We start from the raw sequence: 13801 nt of genomic DNA on the forward strand, positions 1-13801 counted from the left end.
TTGTCAAAATTTATGTTTGCTTAAAGAAAATATATCTGTAGAGATATTTTAGAAATCCCTACCATTATTTAGACCTATTTTTACAGTATCATTCTTGTTGTGATTCATTCATTTGATCAAGAAATATTTGAGTGTATGTTTCATTCTAAGCATTGAAGACAGAATTCTAAGCAGTGAATACACCAAACAAAAAATCCCTGCCCTCATGAAACTTTATGTTCTAGTTGGGATAGAAGCCAGTGAATAAAATATCTAGGCAAAAAATTATAGTGTGAGTGGACATTGAAAACTTAAGAAGTGGGCAGGTTGGAGGGGGGTGAGGGATAAAAATTTACCTATCAGGTATAATTACACTGTTGTGGTGAGAGGTACACTAAAAGCCCTGATTTCAGCATTATACAATTCACTCATATAATAAAAAACATATTTACCCCCTTAATCTATTGAAATAAAAAAGTTTTATCCAAAGGGAGAAAATATTATATTATAATAGATGGCAATGAATCCTATGCAGAAAAATAAAGTAGAGGACGAGGAAGAGATTTTATTGGGACCAGTCATTTTATATTGGTAAATGGTGGTATGCATTGTAAAATAGTGTTACAGCCAATTTGGTGATTTATTAATCACAAAATAACAGTGAATCTCTAGCTTGAAAAAAAAAAATAGGGTGGTCAGAAACCCCTCTCTAAGAATGTGACCTTGAGCAAAGACTTGATAGAGGTGATGGAGCAAGGCATGCATGTGTCTGAGGGAATACAACAAGGACAGAGGCCCTGAAGTGAAAGTATCCCTAGTCTGTTTGAGAGACCACAAAGAAGATAATTTAGATATTGCATTTGATCATTGTATCCTTGGACATTTTGAAAATATAAAAGAGTCCCTCCACTTTTTTTTTTCCTTTGCATGACATTAACTTTTTGACAAGCCCAAGCTAGTTAGTTGTCTTGTAAGATATTTCACATTTTTATTTCTCTGATTTTTTTTTTTAATCATTATATTATTGAACTTGTTCCTATATCCCCTGTATTTTATAATTCATAGTTAGGTGTAAAGACTTCATTAGATTAGTTACACACGTTTTGCAAGAAAATTTTATAGGTGAAATTTTGTACTGTGTACTTCATATTGTATCACAGTAGGTAGCACGTATGAGGTTGTCTACTTATTAGTGATGCTGAAATTTATCACTTAACATGGTGCCCGTTGGATCTTTTTGTAAAAGTAATTTTCCCTTTGCAATTATTAAATATTCTGGCATTTGTGTTGGCCGGGCATGGTGGCTCACACTTGTAATCCCAGCACTTTCGGAGGCCAAGGTGGGAGAATTTCTTCAGCCCAGGAGTTCAAGATCAGCTGGTTCTACAAAATATACAAAAATTTGCCAGGTGTGGTGGCATACCTCTGTATTCCCAGCTACTTGGGAGGCTGAGGCAGGAGGATAACTTGAGCCCAGGGGTTTGAGTTTGCAGTAAACTCTGATGATGCCACTGTACTATAGCCCCGGGAACAGGGAGACCAAAAAAAAAAAAAGAGAGAGAAAAAAGTAAAAGAAAATTTGGGCATTGTGTTAATATCCTGATAATGACAACTTGCCACTTAATGGTCTTAGTGTTTATTTGATTATCTATTTCTGAAATTTTTTTTTTTTTTTTTTTTTTTTTTTTTTTTTGAGACAGAGTCTCCCTCTGTTGCCCTTGCTAGAGTGAGTGCCGTGGCATCAGCCTAGCTCACAGCAACCTCAAACTCCTGGGCTTAAGCGATCCTTCTGCCTCAGCCTCCCGAGTAGCTGGGACTACAGGCATGCGCCACCATGCCCGGCTAATTTTTTCTATATATATTTTAGTTGGCCAGATAATTTCTTTCTATTTTTAGTAGAGACGGGGTCTCGCTCTTGCTCAGGCTGGTCTCGAACTCCTGACCTCAAGCTATCCACCCGCCTCAGCCTCCCAGAGTGCTAGGATTACAAGTGTGAGCCACCGCGCCAGGCCTTATTTCTGAAATTTTGAGTTTATTTTGAATATTGAAATAAATATGGCCTGAAGTCTGAGAATAGGCTATTCTGTATCAGTTGTTTTGAATTAAAGTGTGACAGTCTCTTCTCATGGGACAGGGTATTTAGGCATCCCTAAATAAAAGAGTTGGGCCTCCTCTGGAGCTTCAGGGGAAAAGAATTCTTTTTTTTGTTTACAGTTATGAATAAATCCACCCAGTCAGCCAAACCTGAAACAGAAGGGTCCTTTTTTGTCTATTAGTCACTGAAATCAGTGGATTTTGTATCTTTAATATTTGGATATTTATCACATCCTTTCCATTTTCTCTGCTGTTACTGTCTTATTTTAAACTCTTTCTCTCTGCTTCCCCTTTCCTGTGGTTTATGGATCTGTTAGAGTGGTGAGTCTCCTTGCTCTTTTTTCTTTACCTTTACCTTCACCTTCTGACTACTCTCCACATTGCAATCAAAAATGCCTTTTAAAGCTCTTATCTGTTCATTCTTACTTTCTCAAAATTTTTCAAATGCCACCCATTGCTTCCAGAATGAATTTGGCTTCCTCAGCTGTCTTTCTATAGAGAAGGCTCCCTATGTTCTGTCCTGCCTTTCTTGCTGGTTACCACTGCAAATTCTGGTCTAGTTTACCAGATTTAAAGCAGGTCTATAGTCCCATTGTTGTGCCCTTGTTTATAGACCTTTGCTCATTTTATTGCCTAGAATGTTACCTCTTTTTCCCTTGCCCTTTGCATCTGCAGAGAGTTGACACTCCTAAGTACCATGTGCCCTTATAAAGCTCCTTTTATTGTATTAATTTACTTCTTGTGTGTCCATGTCACCTGAATTAAAGTGGAAATTCTTTGACAGATCCTTGTTTTGCTCATCTTTGTATGCCAGAGACCTGGTAAAGTGCTAGGAGCATATTCATTGTTCAATAAATGTCTGACTAGATGGATGGCTGAATAGGTGATTGGGTAGATGGATAGTTTCTGCCCTCTAAACAAGTGTTTGTGAATCCTTATTTTAAGCACTAGTGGTATATATCTTGGTAAGTCTGTTCAAATTAGATAACCAAAGCCAATGTTTCACCAAAAACAGGACAACATTGTCCATCAGCTGGTCCAAAAAGCAATTCTCCTTCATTTACTCTTAGAGAATGTTTTATCTCTTTAGATATCTATAGTTTATGACCAAACTGAGTCCCCAAATACCTGTGCAGACTGTTTCATTGCTATTTTAATTTTCTAGAGATCATTCTTGAATACTATCAGAATTCAAATGCTTAAGATTAGGCAGTCAGCCTTACCTCTGCTAGCTACATGAGCTTAAACTTGCAGTGGACCTCACTTGAGATTGTTGTTCTCACCCCTGTCAGAGGTTCTAAATCTTCTAGTTTTTGTTGCAGGCCCTTGAAGCTTGGCACTGTTTTCCTTCCTCTCCCTCATTAGCGTTCCCAAAACTTGTAAAATATATTTTCCCATTAATTCCTTGGTTTTCCATTTGGGAGCAGAACCCCAGTGTCCCTCTATTGGAAGAACAATCATAGACAACCCTTCTGTCTTCCAGAGTTCCTCTAGTAACCATGTCAAGTCCCATTGTAGAGAGTATATATATGGACTTTATAATCCCAGAACCAGGACCCTGTAGTTCTGGGATCTAGAACAAGTTCTTTGTTTTTCTTAATGTCTTGTTTCTGTCATCTTTATACATACTGGTAGTCACCACAGTGTATGTACTACACAAGGTTATATATGTGCTAAGTGCATACCACATAAATGCTACCTATATTATGTTATGTTTTACTGCACAGAGATTTCTCCCCCAGTACTATTCCTGAACATATTCAGAATTCCTTTTTTTTTTAAACTAGATGTTTTGATTAACTCTGTATTACCTTCCTTTGTGGATTTTTGCCAGATATTCTTTCCACCCTAAACTTTTTTGTTTTTTTAATTGCGACAAGGTCTCTTTCTGTCTTCCAGGCTAGAATGCAGTGACATAATCAGAATTCACTACAGCCTTAAACTCCTGGGCTCAAATGATCCTCCTGCCTCAGCCTTCTGAGTAGCTAGGACTACAGGCACACACCACTACACCTGGCTACTTTTCCTATTTTTTGGAGAGAAGGGGGAGGGTGTCTCACTATGTTGCTTAGGCTGGTCTTGAACTCCTGGCCTCAAACAATCCTCCCACCTTGGCCTCCCAAAGTGCTGGGATTGTATACAGGTGTGAGCCCCTGCACCTGGCCCCTAAACTTCTTTCTGCCTTGCCATACATGTTGCTTATTGGATATGTTTTATCTTTTCATTAGTTTATTCAGTAAATTTTTTGTGTTAAACATCATCATAAGACTGCCCTCAAAGATCTTAAATATTAGTGGTGAGCCATTGGGGTTGTTTGATTATTTATCTTTATTTTGTCATTATTTAGTTGTCTTTGCTTTCCTGAGAGAAGACACTACTACTTTACGAAGGGAGCTAGTATTTTTCTCAAAGGAATGTATATAGGGAGTCTTCATTCATCATTGCTCATAAGCCAGTTTTCAATACCCCATGGCCATTGTTAACTAGACAATTCTTTTTACATGGCATGTATAAGTGGGTATGGGAAGAAAAAATTTATAACTAGTATTAGAGTTAAGAAACTCTTTTGAAGTAGATACGGGAGATTTTCTTTTCTTTTTCCGAAATGTTTTTCTTGTTTTTAGTTGCACATAGTGCAAAAACTAAAAAGTACAAAGTGGTATACATAGTTAGTCTAGTGTAAATTGAGTTAGGTTTGTGTTTTGTTGCTGCTATCTTTATCTTTAACTTAACACAGGCTTCAGATTTCTCTAGTGGTGGGCTGCTGTTGACTTGTGCTTAGGATACAGAAGATTTTTCGCAGTGTTCATGCTCCACCCTCAGAACCTCTGCTTTCTCTCCATCCCAGTGCCACAGAGGAGATCTCTCTTCACCGTTTTGCTCTTTCCCCTAGTGGCAGAGTGGTGTTGCTTGTTGCCTGTTACTATGATGGGAGCATGTATTGTCCTAGTCCTGCCACATTTATAACAATGCCCTATGTGCCTGGAGCCACCAAGGGGCCTTCTCAACTTTCCTGTGCCTCCGTTCTGTTGCAGCCAACCTCTGCCTTATGTCTTGTGGGCCTTGAGTGGGAGTTTACTTCCACACTCTCAATGCTAGCAAACCTCTGCTTGTTATTGATAAAGCATTCAAGTCCCAGGATAGTGTTTTGTCTCCTCTCCTCAAGTAGAGGTTTTTTATTCTACTCTTCTCTCAGCTGCAGTGGGTCTTTGCTTGTACCTAGGGGGTGACTCAGCTTGCTGTTCCTCCTCCAGCCAGATTAAGGCTTCTGATTTGTAGGAGAGAAAGGTCTGGGTAAGTGAACTGGGCTTCTTGCCCTTCCCTAGCAGTTGAAAATTACCCTTTGCAGGCTTACATCACAAAGAGAGGTGTTCTCTGTTTCTCTGCTCTGTCTCTAGGCTTTGTTGTGAGCACTCTGTTGAGACCTTTGGAAAATAGTTTTGAATAAGTGCAAACTTCCATTGTTACTCCATACTGACAGGTAGCTCACACATGGTGTTTGACAGTTCATTGAAATTTTAGTTGATTTCTTCTCACCTACTTTTAAGGTGACCGCCTTTTCTTCCCAGGCTTTGCTACAGGTGGTAGAGTTTGTGTGTCTCATCTCTTCTTGGAGGGCTTATCATTCTTTAGAATTCAAGTTACTTCAGCTCAAGATGGGCTCAAGAAAAGTTAAGACTTTTATTGTTGATTTGGCTTCACAGTGTTTGTAGCCTTCTACAGCCTAAAAGTGTAAGGCACTAATGAACACTCAATTGTACCAGAATCATTTACTAAGTAATCCATCTTTCCCCACTGCTGATAATTCTACTCTAACAGTAGATGTGCATTTGTCTGTGAGTAACAGGAAAACTGACCAACATTGGCTTGAACTCACAGGAGTTTGTCTCATGCCAAATAAATGTGGGAATAGACAGTACATGGTTGGTACTAAAGTTCAATAGGGCAATAAAGAACCTAGACTTTTTCCATCCTTTTCTTCTACCATTCTTTATCCTCCTACTTGTCCTATCTTGGTTGCAAGATGGCTGTTGAACACCCAGCACAACATATGAGTTCAAGATTAGTGAAACAAGGAAGGGACAAAGGACTAAAGAGGTCATACTGGCCTAGTCTGTCCATTTTAAATGGCTTTCCAGAAGCCCCATGATAGCTCCCTGCAACCTCAGACTCCTGGGCTCAAGCGATCCTCCTTCCTCAGCCTCCCGAGTATCTGGGACTATAGGTATACACCACTGCTCCTGGCATACTGTAAGGTATTTTTACACATTATTTTCCAGGCTACTAATGTATCTCCTATCAATGATCATTCTTTTCATCAACTGAATTGTTTAGTTAAGAAGTCAAACATTTTAGTTCCTTGAGGTTTTGTTGGTTGGTTGGTTGGTTGGTTGTGCTGCTTTTGAATCTTCTAAAGTGTACTTATTTATTTATTGTTTGTTTATTCAGATTTTGGTATGTACTGATTATTCTGCCTATCTTTCCTCTCATTTGCTGTTGGTGCTGTTTAGTTAGTTTTCTTTGTAGCCTCCATAGGGCCTAGGTTCAGTTGTTATGGATCACTAAATGGCTGAATTTCTCAGCTGGTATAAAGCAAGAGGAGCTCTACTCTAGTGGACTATTGTTGTACTGAAGCAGCAGGTAGGCTGCTGAGATCATTGGGAAGTGTCTTGACTCTCCACTCTATGTAACTTCTCCAGTCTACCCCCACACTCCAAGTCTCAAAGGCTAGGAAGATTCAGCCAGCCTCTTTAGTTCCTTCTTGATCTTTTGAGGGTTCATTGAACTCATAATACTCATGTAGCACCAACATTAACTTTCTTCTGCGATTTTGACTGTGAGTGCCAGTCTCTTCCCAGTCTCTGTTTTCTATTTCTTGCTCTTAGAATCTGCTATTCTATGTATCACACTACTACTTTCCTAGGACATGTTCAAAGCTTAAGGCCTCACCTATAAACAATTTTTCTACCAACAGTTTGTTCTAGAAAAAGCAGAAGCCACAAATTGAGAATATTCTGGCAAACATGTTCACAGAATTTCTCACTCTCTGCCTTGTGAATTTACATTTCTGTACTTAAATGTTTTAGGCTAGAGAGGGAAGCCACTAACCAGTTGGGTTTAACTCTCAGTTTTGTGTTTTAAACAAGATGACACAATCTGGTGATACTGAGAGCCCATATTAGTTTTTTTATTGTAGAGACAGGGTCTCATTGTGTTACCCAGGCTGGCTTTCAACTCTTAGGCTCCCAAGACAACAGGTGCAAGCCACCACACAAGGCTCAGATTTTTTTCTTAATTAAGTTAATAAATCTCTATGAAATAGAATTTACATCAAGTTCATAATAAAATTGGGAAAAATGAGGTTGGAGTTTCAGACGTGAAGGTTAGTTTTAGACTTCTCAGTGAAATGCTTATACTTCTGAAATTCTCAATTCTTAAAAATTATCTGGGCTTGGTGGCACATGCCTGTAGTCCTGGTTACTCAGGAGGCTGAGGTGGGAGGATCGCTTGAGCCCAGGAGTTCGTGGTTATAGTGAGTTATGATTGCACCCCTGCATTAAAGCCTGGGTGACAGAGGGAGACCCTATCTCTTCAAAAAAAAGAGTTACTTAGTTTTGGTAGATCAAAACCCCAAAAAAGATAAAGCAATCGATGTACCTATGAAAATCCCCTCTTTCTATCCACATGTACTTTTCAAAAAAGGGTTCCTATACAGGTAGGAAGAAAAAAATACTTTGATGACACTGCTATCATATGACATTACTTAATATGTTCTTTATCCCTTTTAGGACAGTGGTGATTATCCTCTTACCATGCCTGGACCTCAGTGGAAAAAATTTCGTTCAAACTTTTGTGAATTTATTGGAGTCCTGATTCGACAGTGTCAGTATAGCATAATTTATGATGAGTATATGATGGACACAGTTATCTCCCTTTTGACTGGTTTGTCAGACTCCCAGGTCAGAGCTTTTAGGCATACAAGTACCCTTGCTGGTAAGTAACCAACATTTTATTTCCTTTTCATTTAGTTTTGTTAAATATGTTTTATTCTAATTAAACTTTCTTTAGATTAAATATTAATGTAATCACTGTGCTCCTGAAAAATAACTTTTCCTTCCAAATTCATTTGAATAGTTTGTGTTACCTATTTAGGTAAAATGTATGCCCATTTTGATAATGGGCATTTGATAGCCATAAGAATGAAATTTGAAATTTTCTGGCCAGTATCAACAAATATCTGTCTGAATGTTTAGTTATGTTCCTCTATCCTTAGTTTATAACCAAAGAAATTTTAAAAAGCCTTTAGGCCATATTCTTTGGAAAACCGAAGTAGTAATAGTTGAAATTCCAAGTTCACACTATTTTTCTTTCACTTAATTATATTGCTTTATTGCTCATTGTTAAAGTATAAATACTTATTTGTTTATATATTTGAAACAATTCCATCTAGTAACATTCTTCCTATTCTTAGTGCTGTGATAATTTAAACATATCTAAAACATTAACATCTTTAAAATCAGTTCATCTATAGAGAATCTGAAGAACTGACAAATTAGTTTTCACTTTTGTTTTTTTCATTTTAAAATTATCTTGGCAACTTATATGCCAATTATATTCATTTTGTCCTTTTTCCTTAAGAAGATAATTTCCTTAATTTAGCAATTGTTTTGTTTTCTCTTCACTTCTTTGTACCTACCTAAAATGACTATTTTTTTTCATTTATGGCACAGAGTAAGTTCATGCTCATGTGTATTTAAACATAAATATGTTTAAATATTCCCATATTATACCCTTTTTAGTAGCAATAATTTTGCCTGTATTCTTTTTACCATGACAAAACCAGATTTAGGTTCATTAGTTACATTTCAATATGCATTTAAATTTTAATATCTTATTTATCTAATTTATTTAAAACACTGATCCTGAAACTTTAGAATATCAGAATCATATTACTGGGCCTCATCCCAGAGTTTGACAAGTTTCTAGGTGATATTGATGATAGTAGTTTGGGGATTACACACTGCAAATATCTGATACAAAATTTTGTCATTTTCTGGCTTAACCTGTTGCCCAAAGCAAATATAATGTTATCTGGAGTCATCTATGTTTTTTCCCAGTTCTCTTTTTACCCCCTTACTCAACATAGTTAATTCATGTTGGTGTCCATTATTCTTTTAGTGACAATTCTAACCAAATAAACATGAAACACAGTTTGTTCTCTTTTGAGAGTATCCTTTTTCCCATTATTAGGACCAGAGGGAGATATTTTACCTATTTCTATCTTTTTTTTTTCCAAAAGGTAAAATAAAAATAATTTTATTGTTGAAAAATGTTTATATAGAACATACATCAAACACAGTTTATACTATTTTGAGAGTATTTTCTTCCTCATTATTAGGAAGAAAAAGAGATCTTGTACCCAGTTTATCTTTTTAAAAACTGTACTATAAAAATATTGTTTATTATTTAAAAACTTATCTAATGTTATACATTTTTCTAATTCTATGACTTTTAATATCTTCTGCATTTGATCTTTGTCTTTTTTCTTTATGTTTTCTGTTTTCTTTTTATCTTACTTTCTTCTTTCTATGTACAGTAATGCCCATTTACCTGGTTGTCAGATGCATGGGAAATTTAGCAACTTGAAATAAAACTTAAGGTAGAAATTGCTTGTGAATAGCCAAAGTTGCTGTCACAAAAATTAATGAACTTGCCTTGATACAGAAGTTATTATTTGCTTTCCCAAGGCAACTTGAGAAAGAGAAGCAACAAATTAATGAGGGCTGATGGTATTGTGAAATGACAATTAATAACAAAAAAAGATGGCAGAAATATTACAGATCTGAAGTGCAGAGCAATCTTGGTGTTCTCTGTAGAGACCAGCCACCTCTCTTTAATCCAGAAACCTGTGTGCATTCTGTATAAAATATTAAGTGTATGCCACATATTCTATTTCAGAACACAAGAAGGAGTGCTATATTATAGAAATACACAGAATATTTTGACCTTAAAACATTGTTTTAGCTGGGTGCCGTGTCTCATGCCTGTAATTCAGCAATTTAGGAGGCTAAGATGGGAAGATCACTTGATGGCAGGAGTTCCAGACCAGTCTAGGCAACCTAGTGAGACCCCCATCTCTACTAAAAATAAAAATAAAAAAATTTTAAAAGTTATCCAGGTGTGGTGGTACACACCTGTAGTCCTAGCTACTCATGAGGCTAAGGCAAGAGGATCGCTTGAACCCAGGTGTTTGAAATTACAGTGAGCTATGATCATGCCACTGTACTCCAGCCTGGGCAGCAGAGTGAGATCCCCGTCTCTTTTAAAAAAAAGAAAAAAAAAAGCATTGGTTTAATTTGTGAACAGCACCATTTACTTTATTTCCATTTGTCCTTCACTGCCATGTAAATGCAACATTACTGTATTTTACTGCATTTGTGATGGTCCATTTCAGCTTTTTTTCCATTAGCTCATTTTCAGTAACTTCTTTTGTATTGTTTTCTTTATATTTATCCCTTTGGTTATCTATATCTGCTAATTTCACATCTGCTTAAATATATTTTCATTATGGCTTTCTGCTTATTTAGTTGAGTAGCTCCCACCTCCCCCAAGTGCCTTTCCATGTCTCTCTTCCCATGATTTACCTTTTTTCATGATAGCTTTTAAAAACTGTATGATGAATGCCGTTTTGTTTTCATCTAAGTTTTTTTCATATCATTGTGTAGCCTATTTGAATTTGAAATTTTTTTCCTACAATCAGATATCAAAAAAACAGAAAGTAATCAACATTTTGTTTATACAGAATTTTCAAAGGACAAAACCTATTTTTCAGTCATTCTCTCAATTTACTTCAAAATGTTACTGTAATTCCCATGTGTGTACACTAATGGTCATATCTTCCAAGGCTCAGTTGTGTAAAATGTGAGACATATCAGTCACCTACCCTTCAACAAAGCACAGGGGGCTTGCTGAGAACTTAATTCTAAAAAATGAACAATATCCATTTTTTCAAAGGTTTTTTTTTTTGTTCTCATCTTTGCCCTCTTTGTTTTTTTATGGTATGTGTGCAAGGCATAGATTAAAAGGTAATCATTTTTATTCACTTTGCAGGACAAGTCTTGGGGACTAGATAAAATGGGCAGGAACATTTAATCCTCTGCTTCAAAGACTATGTGCATGGACAGTTACAAGGCAGTTATGGCCAGATATGATTATCGGCTTTGGAATAAAATGCTCCTTGACATTGCTTATATCTTAGCTGAGAAGAGAGACAATCAGGTTAGTTATTTTGTAGGGTATAGATATGATGAGTTCCAGAGCTTCATAAGTGATCAGAGTGGTCTTATTAGTAGTACTTTAATGTTTTCCAAATGTCCCATTTTCTTGTTGTGAATTAAATGTGCCCCTATTATCAGTGTTAATGCATTGCATTTAATTGTATACTTTTAATACATTTTTATTAAAAGTTTTTATCATTCTTTAGTTCTTCAGGTCTATTTATTCCACAGTTATAGGAATTCTTGCTTTTCCATTGGAGATAAACTCACTCTTTTGGAATGCTTTTCACCATTAAATTGAAACAGCCTGTTAACAATTACATTTTATATTATATTTTCCTTATTTTTCTCTTCTCCTGATTGAAATTTTAAAACATACTGTCCTGTTTATTTGACCTATTTTAATAAAGAAGTTTTACATTGCAGTATACTTTTCATTAACTATTAGTCTTCAGAATTAAGTGCCCTTATTTCTGTCCAAAATAGCTGTCCCAGTGGACATAGTAGAACATAGTTTGTGGATTTAATTTATATAAGAAGCATTTTGTCATAATTATTTTGGTGGATTTACAGTTAAACTGGGAACACTTTTTCTAATTTGATGATATTTTCCTATTTCATGAGAAAACATTCTCTTTTTGGCAAGATCAAAAACAGAATTTTGTTTTGTTACTTCATTGTTTGGTATTATGAAGATAATTTCACTCTGAAAGAATCTGTTTTTAAGGATTATAGTTATTTGCAGACATTTACTTTTAAAAGTATAGTAATACCTTACAATTTGTTGATTTCAAATTTTTGTTAGAGAAGAGTTTTCAGAATGAGTAATGTTGGTTTAACTTTTTTATTTTTGTGTTATTTTCTCATCTACCTAATTTTCTGTGATGTTACAAATATATTAATACTAGCTACCTCTCACTTATAAGGTGAAAATGCTAATTTGAACAAAAGAGTGTTAACAATACAAAAGTTATATTAATAATGGCATGGTGATTGATTCTATTATTTCTATTTATTTATTTATCCTAAAATGAATTTGGAGAAACATTAGAAAATGTCGTCAAGATCATTATGTGAGACCAGTCTTCACTAGTAGCTAACAATAAGTCACTCTCAGACTCTTGAGGGAGTAAACATTTCTTTGTACCTTATTGTTTAACATTATTATGTTGGCATATGGTTGAGTTTATATTGACAGATGGTTCATTATTGATTAATATGTCTTACAAAGTCAGCATCTCTAGAATTTTTCTGTTGTGAAAGATACATGAAATTGCTTTGTTTTTTTAATCATAGGCTGAAAATCATTTTGCCTCAGAAAATTAACATCTTTCTTTGGCCTTCAGTTGCTGAAACCATATGACATAATGGTTGATGAAATAGGTTCTGGAGCGACTATCTTAATGCATACCCATCTCTGCATTTTACTAGTTGTGTAAACTTGGACAAGCCCTTAACTTATCTAGTCTCAACTTTTTTTATATGCAAAGTGGGAAAGATAATAACAGCTACCTCTTATTAAAAGACATTTGGAGCACTTGGGACAGTGCCTGGCATTTAGTAAGCTGCTGTGCTATTATTCAGTAATGACAAGAAAGGCTAATAGTATTTGCCAATATTTTTCTTCATTCATGTTTTTACTAAGAATTTATTGAGTACTTCATTTTAGAAATAATAGACGTGGCAAAGGGACAAGTCAGCAACAAACAAGTAAATAAAATTTTAAGAACTGTTATTAAGAAAATGAGCTGCATGCATTTTCATTTCACTTCACTTTTAGCTCTCAGGGCCAACATTATATTTATTAAAATCAGTAAGTATTTTGTAACTCTTAACCAGACAGATTATTCCTGGTTTCTCTGGTAAGGACCTGAAAATTTTAGGGCAATTTGGCATTATCAAAGAAGAGACCCCACAGTATAAATAATCTGTCTACCTTTTTGTCTTTACAATTTATTTTCCTTATAGTCATTTTTTTATTCTTCTACAGTTTTACCTTTTCATTGTTTTTGTACTTTTAACATTGTGTTATTTTACTTTATTATCTTTGTCTTTCTTTCCCCTACTCCAGGTATAAAACCTTCATTCAGTTTTCTAAGGTTTGTATATAGTAGACTTCTGGTGCCCAACAGTTGGCCTATACCACTATATCTTATAATTGTACCCATAAAATAGAGTAAAGTATAACTTTAAAATGTAATTACTTTTTTTGAATCTGTAAATATAGGTCTAGTGTAATTTTTAAAATTTTCAAACTAAAGAGCTATCATTTTATTAGATTTTTCTCTTTTACTTTCTATCACTGGGTCTGAAAATTAGCTTTGTTTTGACAGCCAGCCAGTTTTACTAAAGAAACCATGATTTTTAAAATCACTTTACAAGGATTACATATCTTATATTTATTAACTTGGTGCTTTTGAACAAGTTACTTTTTTGCCTCACTCTCTTTA

General features: G+C 35.4%; 1 protein-coding gene across 1 annotated transcript in view; it reads left to right on the forward strand.

The window, feature by feature from the left end:
* The window catches only part of STAG1 (STAG1 cohesin complex component), a 346671-nt gene that overhangs the window by 197177 nt on the left and 135693 nt on the right, over positions 1 to 13801 (forward strand). The window contains exon 7 of the mRNA XM_069473208.1: positions 7863 to 8067. Coding sequence (XP_069329309.1) covers positions 7863 to 8067 — 205 coding nt within the window. The remainder of the gene's footprint in view (positions 1 to 7862; positions 8068 to 13801) is intronic.

The sequence above is a fragment of the Eulemur rufifrons genome, chromosome 7 (assembly GCF_041146395.1).
Source record: "Eulemur rufifrons isolate Redbay chromosome 7, OSU_ERuf_1, whole genome shotgun sequence".
In the NCBI taxonomy this organism is placed as follows: Eukaryota; Metazoa; Chordata; class Mammalia; order Primates; family Lemuridae; genus Eulemur; species Eulemur rufifrons.